Below are 21,304 nucleotides of genomic sequence, written 5' to 3' on the forward strand. Positions count from 1 at the left end.
ATGAAATTGTTTTTTCCTTCATTCAAAATCCAAGTACTACTTAGGACACCTAAAGTACTTCGATAGCACGAAGCTCGCTACTGGTAGGATTGTTGTAATAAATGTGTTAAGAAAGGAAATATCCCATAGCAATATATTGGCTTCCCCCTTTTATGTTTTTGTTCTTTGATGTTTCACATGGATCTGCATTATAACATTAGGTCATAAAAGAGAAACAGGCACAGGGAAAGAAGATACCAATAGAACATACTGTGGTCTCTGCAAATCCCACAATCCCATTGTGGCTATTGAGATGTACCTTGAGCGTTTTAGTAATCTAGATTCTTTTGGAAGCAAGTCCATGGAAAACTGATCAGTAAGTTTCTGTTTTCTGGCAGAGAAACAAAACAAAAGCATGAACAAAGTCTAGATCATCTTAGTGCCTCTAGCCCATGAAAGTAGGATGAAGCCCTCTTGTTATCTCTCCAGCCCTTATTGAGAAGAATGACAAAACAAAACAAAACATTGAAGTGATGTAAATGTTGCTAGACTTACCTTTCTGTGTTCTGTTGTCTGATTAAAATGAAGTTATTTGAACAAATGGCTTATTTGCTTGTACATATATTTCTTCCACACACAAAATATAGTTCAGTAAACTGAAATCCTAATAAGACACATGTTCTCAGGTCTGGGAACTGGGTAAAAAGCTTGTCCTAGATGGGGTTGCACTCCCATTGGAGGAGCAGGCACATAGCTTGGGAGTGCTCCTAGACCTTTCCTTGTCATTTGATGCCCCATTGGACTCTGTGGTACAAAGTGCTTGGCACTTGTTAGGATGTTTCTACTTAGGGAAATTTTTAATTAGCTCAAATTACTGAGAGGGACATCCCATGAACTTCTCGAGACCTATTCCCAAATTTAGAATAATAGAATCATAGAGTTGGAAGAGACCGTAAGGGCCATCCAGTCCAACCCCCTGCCATGCAGGAACTCTCAGTAAAAGCATCCCCGACAGATGGCCATCCAGCCTCTGCTTAAAGACCTCCAAGGAGGGAGACTCCACCACACTCCGAGGGAGTGTGTTCCACTGTCAGACAGCCCTTACTGTCAGGAAGTTCCTCCTAATGTTGAAGTGGAATCTCTTTTCCTGGAGCTTGCATCCATTGCTCCGGGTCCTAGTCTCTGGAGCAGCAGAAAACAAGCTTGCTCCCTCCTCAGTATGACATCCCTTCAAATATTTAAACATGGCTATCATATGTCACCTCTTAACCTTCTCTTCTCCAGGCTAAACATCCCCAGCTCCCTAAATCATTCCTCATAGGACATGGTTTCCAGACCTCTCACCATTTTAATCACCCTCCTTTGGACATTAATCCCTTAAGACAGGCTTCTTCAATTAAGGTCTAATTTTTATTAAGAGGGGAAAGACATACACTCAGCTATAAACACATACACACACACTCTCAAGATTCAATGGAAATAAAGGAGGAAAAATTGGAGGCCTCACTAGGGTGATACTCCAGTAGTCTTCTCCGGGAATCCAATGCAGAGGAAGGGGGGATAGAGTGGGGAAACAAAACACGGGCCAACAGAATGGGGGAGGTAGGCCAAGCCGGAGCAAAAATCACAGTTCAGTGTGGCATGAAGCCAAGCTGTATTCTGAAAGCAGCACACTGATGGGGCAAATCCAGGGGTTCTTATAGGCAAAATCTAGACTCTGAAGATATGCTTAATGGTTTGGCCAGAGCCTAGACAAAGGTGTTTGATTGCCCGGGCATTGTGTAGGATGGCCTTGTCATTCCAGTTGGGTCTGAAACAATGGGGCGGGGGGGGGGGGGTAAGAGACCCAGACAGATGGGTGGGTCATTGTTTTGATCAATGGCCCATCAAACGTGAGACCATAATCTTTATTGTCCCAAGCTTGGAGGTGATGGCTCTCCCATTAGCAACTCTCAAACCTTCCTTTGGGGAATTTCCAAAGTGTTATTTTCAGGGGTCCTGTGAGGATCATGTCATGGGGTCCAGGTTGCCTACCTGGTCTCCTCCCCTACCAATAATGGCAGACCCACCTGGAAGGTCAGCTTGAAGTCATGTAGCAACTCCTCACACACTCCAAAATTTATAAAAATCCAGTCTTACTAACACACTAGCTTCGACTGATGTGCCAGCTACAGTCTTTCCTGCAATGAGAGAACCTAGCCACAGTAGTCCATGCGCTGGTAACCTTCAGGGTAGACAACTTTAATGTGCTCTACTTGAGGCTGCCTTTGAAGAAGATTCGGAAACTGCAGCTAGTGCAAAATGCAACATCGCAATTGCTGACTAGAGCACCATACAGATAACCTGTCATGCCAGTCTTAAAAGGGAATGGAAGAAGGCACAAAGAGGTGTATAAACATATGAACTGTGTGAACAAAGTTTTTCTCCCTCATACTAGAACCTAGGGTCACTGAACAAAGCCACATGGTGGGAAATACAGGACAAGCAAAAAAGAATTATTCTTTCACACATTCTTTCATTATTCTTTCACATTTGTCATAATTTGACAAATTATGTAGCGATGACCATCAAACTGGCCAGCTTTAAAAGGGGATTAAGATAATTTCAAGGAAGATAAACCTGGCTGTTATGTTTACATGTTAGCTTCAGTATCAGAGGCAGTCTGCTTCTGAATACCAGTTGTTATGGTACATTTGTTGGATGATGCAACTGCAATTCACCTGTTTGTGACCTTCATTTGGCTGCCCAAGCCTACCCCTGAACACTAGTCACTTAGAAACATCACTAGAAAAAGAACATTAGCCTCTTTATTCAACTTTCCAGGGGTATCTAGTTGACCAACATGGGTACAGAATATTGGATGAAATATTGATCATTTGATCTGATCCACCATTTGGCAGATGACATGAGAAATTTAAAAGCTTTATGAGCAGTAAGAAGCCTTCACACCACTTTTTTCCAGCCATTTATGGCTTCCTGTAGGAAGGCAGTAAAATGTACTTGTTGTTAATGGCATTCAAATAAGATTTGACTGTAAATGAGAAACTTCTGAGTCTTAGGCCTAGCCCTGCTCAGGTTTTGCAAACTCAGGTTCATTGCATCCTTGTCTGAGTCAATCCACCTGCAATGCAGTTTATCTCTTTTTCTACTGTGTGAGTGTTGTATGCCTTGTTTCCGACTTATGGTAACCCTAAGGTGAACCTATCATGGAGTTTTTTGGGCAAGATTTGTTCGGGGAGGCTTGTCATTTCCTTCCCTGAGGCTGAGAGCATGTGGCTTGCCCAAGGTCACCCAGTGGGTTTCATGGCAAAGCTGGGAATTGAACCCTGCTCTCCAGAATTGTACTCCAACATGTAAACCATTACGCCACAATGACTCCCCTCTTTTTCTACTACCCTTCCAATATTATTGTCTTTTCTAATGAGTCTTGTCTCACATGATATGTCCAAACTATGATACCCTCAATTTAGCCATTTTTGGCTTCTAATGACAGTTCAGGTATGAATTTCCTCATGTCCCATTCATTTGTTTCATTAGCAGCCGACAGTATCTGCAGAACTCTCCTCCAGCACCAAATCTTAAAATGAATCAATTTATGTAGGGTCTCATGATATAGAAAATAGGCATTAAAATTATTCTTGAAGTTAAAAATAAGGGTGCGTCTACACTATAGAAGTAATACAACTTCACACCATTTTAAGTCCTGTAGCACCATCCTAGGGAATGCTGAGATTTGTAGTTTTGAAAGATCTTCAGCCTTCTCTGTCAAAGCATGTTGGTGACACACAAAACTACAAATCCCAGGATTCCTTAGGATGGAGCCATGGTAGTTAAAGTGGTGTCAAACTATATTATTTCTATAGTATAGCTGCCCTTGAGAAAAGCCTGATTCATGGCATCTCTGAGGATGAGACATCTCCAAGACCCCCAATCTTCTAATGCTCTGTTCCGGTTCTGCTGTATGATAGGGTTGCCATGGTCCAAAACACACTGCAGAAATAATCCAGTTTTGAGACTGCTTTAACTGCCCTGGCTCAGTGCTAGGGAATCCTGGGAACTGTAGTTCATTGTGGCACCAGAGCTCTCTGACAGAGGCGGCTAAATGTCCCACAGAACTACAGTTCCCAGAATTCCCTAGCACTGAGCCAGGGCAGTTAAAGCGGTCTAAAACTGGATTATTCCCGCAGTGTGGCTTGGCCCTCTCTCTATCCATAATGCTGAGTGGTGTGTTAGGGGCCTAACAACGCCAGGCAACCGCCGCCTGAGAGGAGGGCGCTCCTCCTCCTCCTCCTCCTCCTCCTCCTCGGGCCCGCCTTTCTTTCTCCTCCTAGGCCTAGGCCTAGTCCGGCCCAGAGAGCCAGGGCGGCGGAGGAGCCACGGAGGGGGAGGAGGTGGGGCGCCATATTTGGCCAGGGAACAAAAGAGAAGGCCCGCCCCGGTGGGTGCCATTGGCCGGGAAGATGGCGGTGAACAGGAACCACTCCGAAGGCGGCGGGGTTATCCCGCCCAACGGGGAGAGGTAACAGGCTGCGGGGGAATGGGAGGCCTTCTTGGGCAGCCTCAAAATGGAGGGTGTTTGGGACCTCCTTTTGGATTGAGATGGTTGAAACGGAGGACGTGTCCTGGAAAAGGAGGGCGACCGGCCGTCCTCCTTTTCCAGGACACGTCCTCCATTTCAACCTTCCTTCCAAGAAGAGGCCAAAACACCCTCCATTTTGAGACTGCCCAAGCAATCATTAGTATTCATATCAGTATCTGCTTTATTCTTTTCTGGAAGGTCCTCCATTTTGCGCTGCCGCCTCCCTTTGGCCTTTGCCATTGTGACGCGCGGAGGTTTGTTCAGGCAGGGCTTGCCTTGGCCAAGGCCCTCCTCTGAGGCTGAGAGAGTGTGACTGACGCCTTGCCCAAGGCCACACTCCGTGGGTTTGGCGACTGAGCCGGGGACTCTGGTTTCTCCAGAGTCTCCAAGTACAAATGCTGCTTGTAATGGATGTAAAGGACGGCTGCCCTTGCTGAACACACTGCGGTCGTCGTGACACGCTTTTTCCCTTGTAGAGTAACACACCCCAAAGCCACAAAACAGTGGGGTCTTCGTGGGGGGAACCAACATGCATGTTGCAGCAGGCATTCCGAAGATCCACTGGCTTCTTCATCAGGGAAAGGTGTTAAGAATCAAACAAGGCAATATATACACACACACAGCCACTTCTTGACAAAATGCAGGATTAGGACTGATATCCTCCCATATATATAGAGATATAGATAGAGATATATACACACACACACAAACACAAAGCCTCTATATATATAGTCACATCTTGACAAAATGCAGCTTGGGACTGAAATCGTCCCATATATATATATATATATATATAGAGAGAGAGAGAGAGAGAGAGTCTCTATATATAGAGCCATATCTTGACAAAATGCAGGCTTGATACTAATATAATTCCATATATATATATACACACACACACACACACACACACACTTATAGTCATGTAGTCTCTATATACAGCTACATTTTGACAAAATGCAGGCTTCAGACTAAAATAGTCCCATATATATATATATAGTCTATAGATGCAGCCATATCTTGACAAAATGAAGGCTTGGGTCTAATATAATCCCATATATAGTCTCTATTTATACAGCCACATCTTGACAAAATGCAGTCATGGAACTAATATAATCCCATATATAGAGAGAGTCTCTCTATATACAGCCACACATCTTGACAAAATGCAGTTTTGGGACTAATACAGTCCAGTCTCTAGATGCAGCCACATCTTGACAAAATGCAGGTTTGGGGCTAATATAATCCCATATATCTAGTCTCTCTCTCTCTATAAAGTCATATCTTGACAAAATGCAGGCTTCAGACTTACATAGTCCCATATACCTCTCTCTCTCTGAATGCGACAATAATAGTCTGAAGTCTGCATTTTGTCAAGATGTGGCTGTTCTCAGTTCAGGTGCTATTGGAAGGACGTTCCTGCAAGCAGACTGCCTCCTCTTTCTGGCCATCTGGGTAGTCCAGGAAATAAAATCTAAGTTCAATTAGCAATGCAAAAGGGTTTTTCCCCCTGTGACTTCTTGCAAAGTGAGATCCTAATCGCTCCTTCCCTGCAGGCTGTGAGGAGCAGGAGGGGAGGAGGATGAGGGTGAAGGCTGGGGTAAAGGACTTGAATATTTTTTCTGGCAGGCCAAAAAATGCATCCCTTGGTTTACCAGATGTATGCCTAAGACTACCGTAGTCTGACTGGAAACAGTAAGGAACTAGTACAATTAGGTCTCCACACCCACAAATTCTTTATCCATGAATTCAACCATCCACGGCTTGAAAATATTTAAAAATATATAAATTCCCCCCAAACAAACCTTGTTTTTGCTATTTTATATAAGAAATGCATTTTACTATCCATAATATTTAATGATATGGCCGCGTTAGTCTGTAGAATCTATGCAGGGAGATCTTGTATCACCTTTGAGACTAACTGATAGAAAGAAGTCGGCAGCATGAGCTTTCGTAGCCAAAAGTCCACTTCCTCATATGCTTTGGCCAAAAGCATCTGGAGAAGTAGACTAAAGTCTACAAAAGCTGATCCTGCCAACTTCTTTCAGTTAGTCTCAAAGGTGCTACAAGATCTCTCTATATAATATTTAATGTACTTGAAGATCCATGGATTTTGGTATTCCCAGGGGTTCCTGGAACCAAATCCCAGCAGATACCAAAGGCCCACTGTATTCATTTTGTTGATATTTAAAAAAAATGTACCAGTTGTCTTCTTTTTGATGTATGAACAGGACACACTGTGCAAGATTTATTTATGTATTTGTTTCATTTTTATGCCTCCTTTATCCCAAAAAGCGACCCAGGGTGGCTCAAAAGATAAAAACACTTTAAAAACATTTGTTTAAAAAAAACAATAAAAATAACCAGTTAAAACAATATAAAATTAAGATTAAAAACATACCAAAGTTTCAAAACATAATCTAAAACATACCCATCTACTGATGTTAAAATTTGAGGTATTCACTGTATGAGGCTGTGGAGAGCTCTATCAAATCCATGCCTCTCATTTTTTGTCTCAAACGGTTAGGAAGTGTTGTAAATATAGCATGTTCTGAAAATGATTCATATAAATGTGGTTCTCCAAGTGGTTCAGTATTGTTTTTTATCACACCGCTGCTCAAATGATAAACACCATTAAAAAAAACCTATCCTTGTGAACCTATCCAAACTATCAGTAAAATTAAAAACAGTTAAACCCATTAAAAAGAACAATAGCAGATATGGTGAATAGAACAACACAGCACATGAAAGGGTTTTTTGCCCTTGAGGAGTCAGGCTTTGAATGGAGAAGCTGTTTTTGTGTGCTTCCTATAGCCAAACTAGGGTTACAGAAATAATCTGTTCTGACACCATGACTGAATGCTATGGAATTCTGGGAATTGTAGTCGAGATGCAGCCTAGGTTAATAAACTGCCTGCAGCTCTTTGGGCTAACAGAAGTTTCCAAATACAGTGGCCCCTCCGCGTTCGCTGGCATTAGGGGTAAACAACCCCTGTGAATATGGAAAAAACACAAATTAAAACTATTCTTTTTACCTGAGAAGACCTCTCTAGGAATCTCCAGGTCCTCCAATGCAACTCTATGGTAAACATCTGCCAAAGGTTGATCATAGAATCATGCTGGAGGACCTACAAATGCCCAGAGAAGTGTTTTCTCCAGGAACTTCTAAGTCTTCCAGTACAACTCTATGGTCAGTTTCCAGCAGAGTCTCTAGAAGACCTAGAGGTGCCTAGAGAGAACATATTAATCAAAACTTCAAATAATCAAATCCACAAAAGTCAAAGCCATAGACATGGAGGGCCAACTGTACTTGTCAATGGCAGCCCTAAATGGAGGACATTACAGTAATCCAAATAGGATGTAACTACAGTATTGTAAAGATCATAAAAGTGGCCTTGTTTTCGTTGGTGTAAAGAGGACTGCCTAGCTCTCTTTACACCAACAGAAATGAGTTCACTTTTATGATGAAAACTTCTAAACCATAGTTATAGTGTGCTTAATCATTTCAATGTAATTAATGTATATGTCCACTTTACCAGCATTACCTCACTTGTGCTTTGATACATAGATGGCTTATAACAAAAAATAAAAAATAGAAATAACACTGTCAGCCATAACACTAACAGTAAAGAGCAAAACACACACATCATGTTGGGAAAATGGGATCTTGTTGTTTTAGATACCTCACTTATTTGTTGTGTGTTGATACAAACCCAGGAGCAAAACAAACAAAGAGTTAAAGCAGAGTCACATGATTTCTGCTTGGTCAGCCGATTGGAAGGCATTGCATTGCTCTTTCATAATATGTTTCTGAGCAGTAATACATTACTGTTCATGTTCCTGATTGAGAAGGAGTCCATGGATATTCAGATTAGGATGTTCAAAACTTCTTGAAGAAAGAAAATGTTAAAAATTGATCATGAACCATTTTGGCCATAAGAAAATACTGATACATTATTCTGGAAGATAAAAAGGCACATGCTGCAGAGACTATTCATATAGTCATTTAAAGGGGTGTGCTCTATTTTTTATGTTTATCATTTTAGCAATATTTTTCTTTTAACTGAAGATCTATATTGAGGGGGGGGGGGAAGACAGGACATAAATAAAATAAATAAATATATCAATGTCTGTATCCTTAATAAGGTTATAAAAAAGGTGTTGTACTTGGTAGGATTCAAAATGAGCAGCAGGCATAAGGAGTGCTACATGAAGGTCTGCCTTGTCAGCTAGGAGAATGAGACTGGCAGCTGTGCCCGTTTTGCAGGGTAGGTAAGATAGATAGCCATGTTCCTTTATCATCTGCTCCTGTGCATGTTTAGTGTGTTTACAAAGCTTCGTCCCTAGTAGGTGTGCACAGAACTGGAATCATAGCAGAGGGGGAAAGATTTTCAAAGAATAATAGAGTTGGAAGGGATTGCAAGGGCTATCTACTCCCAACTCCCTGCCTCCAGGAATAGTCAACTAAAGTAATCCCAATAAATGGTAATTCAGTCTCTGTTTAAAGTCCTACAAAGAAAAAAGAGTCCACTCCCTTCCAAAGCAGTCTATTCCACTGCCAAACACACCTACACTCAAGAACTTTCTCCTTTATCTATGAGGAGTATATTTATCACAATAAGTTTTTTGCCTAGATGCTTAACACAGGTGGCCTTGATAAATATTCCAGGAGAGCCAATGTGGTATAGTGGTTTGTGTGTGATGTAGTGGTTTGGGTACTATGAATCTGGAGACCAGAATTCAAGTTCCCATTCAGCCATGAAACCACTAGATGCCCTTGGGCAAATCACACTCTCTCATCCTTGGAGGAAGGTTAGAGCAAACCTCCTGTGAACAAACTTTGCCAAGGAAACTCTGCAATAAGTTTGCTTTTAGGTTGCCATAAGTCAGAAACTACTTGAAGACACACAACAACACGGACTGTAGCAGAAGATTATGTTCTGAATCACAAGAGCTATTTTCCAAACAGTTTTGTTGACAATGATGCAGACTTTTATTTTAGACAGGAAGACATAATGATAGAATAATACCTCTGGAATATTTTAAGTTCCAAGCCACTACCCAAGGGATTTTGATGAGATGTATACTAATATAAGGAGAAGAAAAGATTGATATGATGTTCGTTTTAGGCTTGTCTAGTAGAACTACACTCCATCCTGGTATTTAAAGACTTGTGTGTCTACTGAATTGTGTCCATCCTGGTGTTCAAAGACTTGTGTATGTATCTACTGAATTGTTTTAATTCTGGTGTCGAAAGACTTATGTATCTGCTGAATTGTGTTATCTTTTTTGTAGTAATATCTGGTTTGCCAGTAGCTTTGCCCATTGTGAAGCTTATTCTTTGGCTAAAATTAGAGCTTGGAAGAGTTAGTGTTTTAACTACAACTCCCAGAATCCCCTTTTGTGAAGCAAATGTTAATATACAATTTCCCCCTCTTTCTGTGAAGTATTCTCAAGCATTGTAAAGATGTGGAGCTGACCTTTTCTGATGTGACTAGTAAACCAGAGATCTTCAAAGGCACCAAGAAAGGAATGGTGTTCCTCACTCCTTACAGGGTAAGTCTTGGGGAAGGACCACTTGCATTTTCAAGTACATGTTGAATGCCTAAGTACACAAGTCAGATATGCACACCAATCTCAATTATGGTTGCCTGACAATACTTTCTCTTCATGGCTTCTTAGATTTATTATGATTGAACTTTCAACTTTTTTCCATTGATGACTTATGATGTTGAAAAGGATGCTGACAGACCTAAAATGGTTATTGGGTAGTTTCCATTATAATTTCCTCAGCAAAACAAAGGGATGGGTTGTCAACTGTCATATTCTTCAATGAGTTGGTTATTAGACCCCTTGGGAACTGCATTGATGGTCTTTCTGAAACTGAAAACCCCAAAGAATATAACATTTGCAGGAATGGTTCTGTCCTCTTTGGTGATGTCAGCATTTTGAAGATTCCTAAAGAAAATGGATCTTGCTTCCTTTACATGCGCCCTGTATAATGCAAGCTCTGTGGGACTGCTTTTAAAGGTTGATAAATATAAGCTTGTATGGGGACAGGATGTTTGAAATACATGACACTAAATACATGTAGCAGCTGCATCAGCGGCCTATCATTCCCCCCCCCCCCCCCCGGCTTAGTTTAAAGTTCTGGTATTCCTGTCCTTTAAAGCTCTAGCTTGGAACCAGATTATTTGAAGGTCTGCCTCCTCCAGTTTGAACCTTTCTCAGCCTTACAATTGTCTTTTGAGGCCTTGCTCAAGGCCTGCTGTGAAGATCCTCCAAACTGCAAGCATTAGAAACAAGGTCTTTTCTGTTGTGGCTCATTTCTCTGGAACATTATCCCAAGAGACACATAGCAGCATCTTGTTTTTAAAAAGTGTTTAAAAACAAAGATGGGGCCACAGACCTCATATAAAAATATTAATTTTAATTTTTGTTCTATAAAAAAGAGTTGTGGATTTAAGATGCTACTTTAATCTGCCACTGAATAGAATCCTGTTGGGTTCCTCTGCTGGCATAACTGTATCATTGTAGGCAAAACAGCTGCATTGGCAAGATGTGAAAGGCTGTGGGCATAGTGATAACAAGGGGAAAATGACAAAGGCAGTTGAAGCTGCCAGAGGTACAACTGCATACAGTCCTCTGAAGGTTTGATTTGCTATACCTTTTCTCTTTAATCTTCCCTTCTCTTTTTATTGGGGTCTCCTATTCAGGCTAAGACATGGAAACTATGACTACTAGGAACACACCAGGAAGAAGGCCTGGTGGGATGTCCTCGTGTTGACTTTACTTTTCTAAGCAGGTTTTTCTGAACAGTCATATTATAGACAAATAGGAAAAGGGTAGAGACTTTTTGTCAGTTTTTTTTGCAGGAAAGTTAATACGATCCTTGATTTAGGTCTTTAACTTATGGTCAATAGTTTTAGCCTAACTTTGAGATGTGAATGATTTGCAGTGGATTGTTTAATATATAATTTTATATGTTTTTGTATACTGCTATTCACTTCCTATTGAAGAGCAAAAGTGTGGTTAAGTTTGAGAACTGTTGGCCCTCATCCCCTTCCCCTTCTCCTTTTGTGTCGTGTCTTTTTAGATTGTAAGCCTTAGGGCAGGGAACCGTCCAATTAAAAAGATTGTATGTACAGCGCTGTGTAAATTTCCAGCACTTTATAAATAAAGGTTAATAATAATAATAATAATAATAATAATAATAATAATAATAATATCTTGCAGGTTATTTTTGTTTCCAAGGGCAGGGACCCAATGATGTCTTTCTCAATGCCTTTCTACCTGTTAAAAGGGTGCTCCATTGAACAACCAGTATTTTCTGCCAATTACATCAAAGGAGTGATACAAGCTGAACCAGGAGGTGTGTATTAACCACTTGTAGGGACAAATTAATTTCTTGCATCCATGTCATGTGCAGGCTCTACTGGAAAGATTCACTTTTGCTTTTCCACTGCAGTGAAGCAGCATTCTCTGTGCTCCTGTGAAGTGGTGGCATAATTAAATAGTTGTCACATACTGGTAGTAGGCAAAATGTCTAAATATAAGTCCATTTGCAAACTGCTTCTGTATACCATTCTTTAAAGACATTTGGTTTGGGTTTTATTGAAATTTATGAATAACAATGTGCTTTTCTTTTTCTCGCCCCTTTATCTTTTTAATTTTGGAATAATATAATATGTAACAGATCTTTATGTGTAGCCTTATAGCATACATAAAAAATTAATAAAAATACTAGCAGTAGACTCTTTCTGATCAAGTTACATTTCTGCTACACCTTTCCCTACCGCATGAGAGATTAAATTCTCTTACAGCATTATGAAAATATCCTAGCCTTGCAAATGGTTCAGCAGATCTACTCTAGTGTAAACAACCACCACTTTATTTTAGTTTTATTCTTCTTGTGTTTGATTTGGTAAGAGAAAGCAAATTGTGTATTAATATTGAAACATAGGTTTCAGATTTTTTTTTCCCAGCTCACTCCCTGCCTCCTGGGAATAAGAATGGTGATGAAGATCTTTATTCCCATTCTGGTTAAATTCCAGACCCTAATTAAATTCATAAATCAGTAGAAAGCATTCGGTTGGATTGAGTCAAGCTACTTTGTTTCAGTCTAATTAGAAGAAATGCAGCTTCTTGCATGTTGATGTTTTTAGATGCTACTTTGAATAAAAGGAAGCTCCTCCATGAACCACTTTTGGTGGCTGTAAGAAAGAACAGTGTAATCCCAAGTCTTGAGTCTGTGAGAGAAGTACTTGATGGTATAGAGAGGCTGTTCTATAGTCTTTGGCTAGCTTACTAAAACACTTCTTGTTCTCATGTTTTAAACTTTTGTTTGCTGAAATTAAATCAGAATACTTGCCAAGAAGCATATTGGTCAAGTTAACCCTCTCAATGTTCTTCACAGTCTTCTTTGAAGCCACCATCATTAAAATGTGAACATGACTTTTTTCTTAGGTGGCTGGGAAGGGCAGGCCTCTTTTAAGATGAGCTTCTTCAGTGGAGGTGCCATAGAATTTGGACAGCTGATGTTTAGGCTTGCTAGTGATGGTAAGATTTCTTTCTTGCTCCTTTACTTACCTCTAACCATGCTCATGCAAAATATTCTAGATCTGAATTCCTATTCAGATACCACCAATCAAAAGCTGTAATTCCAAGAGGTTGTTTAGCAATATTAAACATTAATTGCAATTATAGATGCTGTCTCCTTCCACCCCATCCCTGCTGTAGATAAAATAAATAAATAAAATTGTAATAAACATCATCAACATGATAGACAAGGACATAGTTTTGTTTAAATCCAGTCTATGTTTAATTTATTAAACCTAGAAGTTTGAAGGTTTCTTGTCCTGAATCTTGCTTTTAAAAATGTATTACTTTCAGCTTCCAGGGGAGTACCTGCTCAGAGCTTTGGCTACGGCTATACACCTGTTCCTGGGGGCTATGCCCCTTGCCCCTTTCCAGGAGGATATGCACCTGCACCAGGAGGCTATGCTCCACCAGCTCCGGGACCATATTATATGCCTGCACAAATGAATGGATATGGACCCGCTCCCCAGCCTATGGGATATCCTTATGCACCTCCTCAAGGTGAAGGAATTAGCAGCCTTTATTAAACAGTGTTTCTTATATCATATTTATATTGTACATGTCTGTAATACATATTACTGAATTAGACAAAATGAGTGACCTTACCATGTAACTAAAATCATTTACACAATTGGCCCACATATTGAAATTGTGAACAGCAATTATTATTGCCATTATAGAAACAATCCTGCTAAACTAAGATTACCTAGAATATATTAAATGTGGAGAAGGATAGCTTCTCTGGACAAGACAGAACTATGGCTCTGTCCCCATGGCTTTGCATGTTTTGATATCTTGTTTGAGCACATTAGCTCCCCAGTTCTCTGCAGAGTTTATTTTTTTTTTATTTTTTTTAAAAATTATTCTTTATTCAGTTTTTATAAAAACAGCAGAACAAAATGTACAATTAGTGAAAAGCAACAACAACATTCTCCTCCCTTGTACTAATACAAATTGCATGACTTTCTGAAACAACAAAACTAAATATAGAGGAGAGAAGAGAAAGAAAACATAGTATAGATGGCCTCAGCTGATTCTGTTGTCTATGCAGCCAATGGGAACAATGGTAGAACCAGCATATACTCTACAGCTTGCATGTGAGTATGTGATCTGGGAAGGCTCCCTGGTTGATTCTGGGAACACAGTATAATGTAGACAAGCTCTGCCCTGCTGACCTGTTACTAGTTGAATGCTTATGTAGTGTGTGGCTGGACATATAATGGGAGTTCATTTCTTCTTCTCAGGCATGTATCCACCGCCTCCTGGAATGAACTCCATGTATATGGCACCTCCTCCCCCATACCCTGGTCCTTCTGTGGCAGGACCTTCAGCACCACCTGATGCAGGACCTTCAGCTCCTAGAAGCTGGACAGAACCAGGAATGCCAGGTACTACAAGATAGCTATCATCTAGCATGGAAACATTGTGGCCCACTGAGACCTCCACAGATTCCCCATCACTTAAACCACTTTTTTGGGGGCTGAAAAAAAATACTATGATGAGTTTAATTTAATTTTCTAGTAGTGTTTCAGGGGGTCCTACTACGAAAGCAGCAGAAAATCTCCTGAATCACTCAGAGGGGGCTTCTGGTTATGTCTCTTCCTGTTCTGATAACAGTGGTGGTGGTGTAGCCCGTGAAGGAGTAGGAAATAGCCCTTGGAACATGACCACTCCCTTTAAAGGCATCAGTTTCTAAGTTTTCAGTGGTTGTTTTTTTTTAAGAGATGGATTTTCAGCTGTTGTGAGTCTGAGCATCTCTCTTTTGATCTGTCACATCTTCTGCTTGAAGCATACTTACCTTAAAATGAAATCCCATTGTGTCTGCTAACAATTTAAAACATTAAATATAGTCCACAGAGGCAAAAGAATATATTTTATGGAACTTCTCTGGATAAGTTAAATGTGATTATTATCCTGTTATTATCCCAATGAATAGAAGTTGTCCAGTTCTAATATCCATGAACAATAAAGCTGTATGTAGAGCTTTGGATCTCAAAATTATTCACTAGTTTGGCTAAAACCCAATATGGTTACTTAATCCTGGGGAAAATGTTGATTGCCATTTGGATATGTGCATGCCATCCTCTCTGTAATCATGTTTCTTGATCTAAGGCTGTGGTCATAATAGGATTGTTTTTTTCAGTTTCCTGCCTCTCCAAATTCAGCATGGTTCAGCGCATGTAAAAAAACAAATTGCTGCTCAGTGCTTAGCCATGCACTGTGTTTCTTTTCAAGAATGCAGAATCTGCTCTTTACTCTTATCCAAAAATGATGGCAGAACAGGGATAATTGTGGATATAAATTATAGTTGAGATTTTATACTGGGGTTGTATAGCTATGTGCTATGCAACCTGTGTATTAAATGGCAGTGTTGCACAGGTGAAAGCACATCTGACGGTATATTTATTATTATTATTATTATTATTATTATTATTAAACTTTATTTCTATAGCGCTGTAATTATACACAGCGCTGTACAAAGTCGATAAAATTAGGAGTAAATAAAAGCCTGCCCAAGGCGTACATTCTAAGATAATAACAATTAAAAGAGGAATAGATAAAATTACCACATAGAAAGGGGAAAAAAAACCAGATTAAAAACATCAAATATAAAACAATCACATCACATCAAATATTGTCAGACAGCCAGATGACAATCACAAATTCCCTGAGAACGCTTCCCTAAACAATATGGTTTTCAGCTCAGCCTTAAAGCTGGTTAGGGAAGTGATGAGCCGTGCATGCAGAGGAAGAAGGTTCCAGGAATGAGGGGCAGCTAGAGAGAAGGGACGGATCCGGGACGGGGCAGAGAAGATCCTGGGTTGAGAGAGGAGATTTTGGCTACCAGAGCAGAGAGTGCGAGTAGGGATATAGGGAGAGAGAAGATCAGTTAAATAAAGAGGGGCCAGCCCATGCAGGGCTTTAAAGGTGAGTAGCAAAAGTTTGTACCTGATGCGGAAAGAAAGAGGGAGCCAGTGAAGGGAAGACAACAGAGGGGAGACATGATCATAACGGCGAGCGAGTGAAATAATGCGTGCAGCTGAATGCTGAACAGAAATTAATGGGTGGAGGTGAGAGAGAGGAAGCCCTGCCAGGAGGAGGTTACAGTAGTCTAATTGTGAGACCACTAGGGCATGGACCAGTGTCTTTGCGGTAGAAGCTGAGAGATATGGATGGATTTTGGCGATATTATAGAGAAAAAATCTACAGACTTTGGCTGTAGTCTGGATCTGTGGGATAAATGACAAAGAGGAGTCAAAGATGAAACCGAGACTGCGGGCTTCCTGGACCGGCTGGATCGAGATGTTATTGACGGAAATAGAAAAGGAATAGTGAAGGGTGGGCTTAGGAGGGAAAACAAGAAGCTCAGTCTTGGACATATTGAGCTTCAGATGCCGATGGTGCATCCAGTGGGAGACAGCTGTTAAACAGGATGACACTTGCTGCTCTAGCTCTGGTGAAAGATTAGGGGTGGAAAGGTACAGCTGGGTATCATCGGCGTAAAGATGGTAGGAGAAACCAAAAGAACTGATAAGTTTGCCAAGGGAGAGTGTGTATAAAGAGAACAGAAGGGGACCCAAAACAGAGCCCTGAGGAACTCCAACAGATAAGGGGACAGAAGACGAGGTCTGACCACCCGAGATCGATCTGACAAGTAAGATGTGAACCAGTCGAGAACAAGGCCCGAGAAACCAAGGTCAGAGAGTACATCTATTAGGAGACAGTGGTCCACGGTGTCGAAGGCCGCAGACAGATCGAGTAGGACAAGGATAGAATAAAGGCCATTCGCCTTGGCCCGCAAAAGATCATTTGAGGTCTTAGTAAGGGCCGTCTCTGTGGAGTGCATACATAATGGCAGCACCTGTGCAACCCCACTTCCCTAGGGGAACTTACACATGCATACATCAACAAGATACCAGTCTATGTATTCTATACATTACAAATCAAACACCCTGATTCATTCTACTGTTATGCTGTAGGTGGAAACAAAGCATCAGATGCAACTTCCAGTGCATATTATAATCCAGCCAATCCTCACAATGTCTACATGCCAATGGTAAGGAATCTCTTTGGAGCTGGTCTTCTTGTGGAGGGAGGGCAGCAAGGGAATGGGTCAAGCTGGAATTCTTGTTTCTTTGGCATTCTGGGGAAACAAATTGAAGCTTAATCCAGACAAGGCAGAGATGCTCCTGGTCAGTTGAAAGACAGATCTGGGAATAGGGGTTCAGCCTGTGTTAGATGGGGTTACGCTTCCCCTGAAAACTCAGGTTCATATTTGGGTGTACTACTGGATTCAGCGCTGAGCTTTGAAGCTCAGGTTTTGGCAGTGACCAGGAGTGCTTTTGCACAGCTAAAACTCGTGCGCCAACTGCTCCCATTCCTGGAAAAGTAAAATCTGGCCATGGTGGTACATGCCTTGATTACATCCTGTCTGGATTACTGTAATGCGCTCTATGTGGGTCTGCTTTTGAAAAGTGCTCAGAAACTTGATTTGGTCCAAAGAGCTGCAGCCAGGCTGTTAACTGGAGCTGGCTACAGGGAGCATACAACTCCCTTCTTGCAACAGCTCCATTGGCAGCCAGTTCGTTTCCAAGCACAATTCAAAGTGCTAGTTTTGACCTATAAAGCCCTATATAGCTTGTGTCAAACCTATTTGAAGGACTTTATCTCCCTGTACGAGCCCACCAGAGTATTGAGATCATTCGGAGAGGCCCTTCTCTCTCTACCACCACCCTTTCAGAAGTGTTTGGTGGGAACAAGAGGAGAGGGCCTTCCCAGTGGCTGCTCCCAAGCTTTGGAACTCCCCCCTCCCTCCCGAGGAAGGCCAGGATAGCTCCATCCCTGCTATCCTTCTGGCGGCAGATAAATTTGTTCTTGTGTGGGCAGGCCTTTGCAAATTGATAAGGTCTGGGAATATTGTGCTATTTATAGTTTTAAGGTTTGTATTGTAACATTTCAATTTTAGCTCATAACTGTTTTAACTTTAATAGATAATTGTTTTTTAAATTTTTATATTTATATATTTTAATGTTATACTGCTTTTAAATTGTATTGTTTTAAATCTGCTGTTCGCCGACTTGAGTTCATATATTGGGAGAAAGTCAGGATATAAGAAAACAAAATGATAATAATAATCAAAATAATAATAACAACAACATAAATGTAGCTGGTTAAATTATAAAATGCATCTTTTTACAGGTCAGTAAGTGCAACTGATATTTTTGGTAGTATGCTCTAATACTAGCAGTAGTGCTAAAGATACATCTGGGAGCAATTAAAAACAACAACAAAACTCCTTGAATACTACTGCTTGGACAATTTAGAGTGCATCCCTCCTCCTGTTTGTTTTTGTTGCTGTTGTTTTTAGAATGGGTCACTTGGCAGCCATGTCTTCTAGCTTACCTTTCCACCCTAAGTGTGTGCAGATGTATGAAACAGTATAAACACAGTGTTGAGTAGTATGGTAAGAATAGTGTATTCTTTAAACATAATGCTGACGTCTCATGCACTGCATGAAAAAAGACATGATACTTTGTAGCTGTCCAGCTTGGGAGGCTGAATATCACAAATGTCTTGATCTAATAGAATCTTCCATTTTGGCAGCTGTGATACATCCTTAAAAGCAGACAGAAGTTGTGAAAACAAGCAAAACTTAGATTTTCTGTGTAAAATATTCAATGTGATGTGAATACAGTGTCTGTTTATTTTAGGATCAGCCACCTCCTTATGCACCACCTGAGGAGAAGAAGAACAACTAATGAGCCCAGTAGTCACCCTCTCAAGTTTCTTGGCCTTGAAGACTTTGCAGTTGCTGCCTCCTCCTGGTTCTGTCCCTAGGTCATCCTGTGTCAGTAACACACCCCATATTGGGTGACATTAGAAACCTGCTGTTCTTAAAGTTATAGTATGGCAGTACAAAAAAGCAGTGACAGTGAAGTTTTCTTGACTGCTTGCTTTCTCTCTTGAGGCCAGGATAAGGCTGCCATGACTGTTTTAGCCTCACTTTGAAGGGAGTGGTGAATTATCCATAATGCAAATGAAGTCACTTCAAATACATAGGAAACAGACTGCTTCCATAATGTGATAAAGATACTTGGATTTGAGGGGAGTATTACATGTTTTCATGCATCTCTGCATGCCTTGTAGCATCACTCTGACATGTTACAATTCTCACATGCAGTTTAATGCATAAGAGGGAATTTGGTAAATATGTAGATGCTTGTATCTCTTCCCTGAAAAAGTATCAGTTAGGATGGGACTCTCCAAGGGGACCAAAAGGTTAAATAGTATCTGTCTTTTAAAATAACTGTCACTGCAACTCCAGCTTATAGGTTATAAAACCACATATATCTCTGCAGCAAAATTCTTCTCTATACTTTTTGCAACTTAAATAACTTATCCCTTGCAAAAGGGTACTAGGTGGAAAGATGGATATCACATATGTGAAATGGTATGACGTAGGTTCTCTGTTTCTCTTGTTTTGACTGTTAGGCTGCTGTCATACAGCAACAGATTTCAATTACATGTCCAGCCTATTCATGCTTTAGATGGAAAATGAGGAAAGAATCCATTTATCTGAATTGGAACCAAAGATACAAATACAGCTAAGTACAAGCTGTAAAATTTGAGTACAGAAACAAGAGCAAGAAACAGACATTAGAGTGATCTGAAAACAAAACTCATGCAGAATATTTTGCCTCTTGGGAACAGGCCCCATCTATGACCAGAATTCCTTGGTACCTGGTGTGATAAGACAGAAGTATGTTTGATACATAAAAGTACATTTTCTGTTATAGAAGATGAAATGATTGTAGAAAGTAATTTGGGAAAGTCTTAAGTTGGCTTTGAATTTGAACTTGTCAGGCCTCTGTATATGTTGAGCTAGGCCCTAACTTAATTAGAAAGTACTACATAAGGAATAATGTTGGGGCAAGAGTTGCTTGTAATCATGTTGGGATAAGATTTTTGATGCTGAACAATGTTGGAGATGGATTAAACTTGAGCAAAGAAGGCCAAAGAGGCAATTATGTTCCTGCATTAACTGTTGTCTTACTTAAGCTGTTACTAATTTGGCAATGAGATGTTACATCCCTTTAGCTCTATTACATGGTGCTTTGGCTCTATTAAATGAGAAAAAGCACAAGCCATACACTAATATATGTTCACAGATTTTTTTCTATTTTCCCTCTAGTAACAGAGCATATTACTCAGTATAGCAAAAGCTTTTCTAATATATCTTTCTAAACCAAATCCAAGAAGCTTAATAACTTTCCATAATTTAAGTATTTAGATGTGTTTGTAATATTTTTGAATTGCACTTTAATACAGAGTTATTGAAATCTTTGTATTTGTAGTGGTGTATTGGCAACTTGGTGAATTGAGGAGGTGGATGGGAGGAAGGATGTCATTCCTAACAATAGAAATCATATGGAAAGCTAACCTGAGATCTCTGCAGTTACCTCATTCCAGGACTAATACACAAAGCAAATATTATACATACCATTTCCCCCCCAATGAAGCAAGAAACATCTGAAGAAGAGAAGTTCTGGGCATCTTAAGTACTGTAGGCTATATTTCAGAGAAAGGAACGGGCAAAACCACTTTTGAGTTTTCTTTGGCTAAGAAAACCCTGAAGGGGTGCATGCATGCACACACATAGAAATGTACACATGAAATTAAGGTATTGGGTTTCCTGAAATGAGCTACAGCAAGAATGCTTAAAGCAGGAGTGAGGAACCCTGTGGCTTTCCAGATATTGGTGGACACATACCAGTCAGTAGTGAAGGAGGAGCAGAGTTGTCGACATCTGGACAGATACAGGGTCTCTGATCCTGAATAAAGAGTGGAGAGTGAATCAGGGAGTAACTACTTTGGGCTCTGTTCAAACTGGAAGAGCTAGGGCATGTATGTAAGCTTTGACTGGTTTCTTCCCCTGAGGCCTTGTCCAAGGTCACAATTTGAGAAGTGGGTTTTCATGGCCCAGTTGGGAATCGAACCTTGGCCTCCAGAGTCATAGTCCAGTGCTCAAATAAAGAAAATAGAAATGTTAAAAGTTGGAACAAGAAGCTTCAGAAGCTTGACTGCAATAACAATCCTCCCTTTAAAATGCTATAATTTTTGGGTGTGTGTGTGATAATTACAATTATCAGG

General features: G+C 40.5%; 1 protein-coding gene across 1 annotated transcript; it reads left to right on the forward strand.

The window, feature by feature from the left end:
- The first annotated feature begins 4,304 nt into the window (after nucleotides 1-4,304).
- On the forward strand, nucleotides 4,305-20,497 carry WBP2NL (WBP2 N-terminal like). The gene is made up of 8 exons (XM_089523744.1): nucleotides 4,305-4,498; nucleotides 10,003-10,111; nucleotides 11,792-11,927; nucleotides 13,022-13,114; nucleotides 13,448-13,654; nucleotides 14,398-14,541; nucleotides 17,134-17,210; nucleotides 18,865-20,497. Exons 1-8 carry the CDS (start codon nucleotides 4,440-4,442, stop codon nucleotides 18,910-18,912), a joined length of 873 nt encoding a protein of 290 aa, XP_089379870.1. The 5' UTR covers nucleotides 4,305-4,439; the 3' UTR covers nucleotides 18,913-20,497.
- Nucleotides 20,498-21,304: the final 807 nt, after the last annotated feature.

The sequence above is a fragment of the Sceloporus occidentalis genome, unplaced genomic scaffold, assembly GCF_023333645.1.
Source record: "Sceloporus occidentalis isolate IW3139 unplaced genomic scaffold, rSceOcc1.0.p SCAF_5, whole genome shotgun sequence".
Lineage (NCBI taxonomy): Eukaryota > Metazoa > Chordata > Lepidosauria > Squamata > Phrynosomatidae > Sceloporus > Sceloporus occidentalis.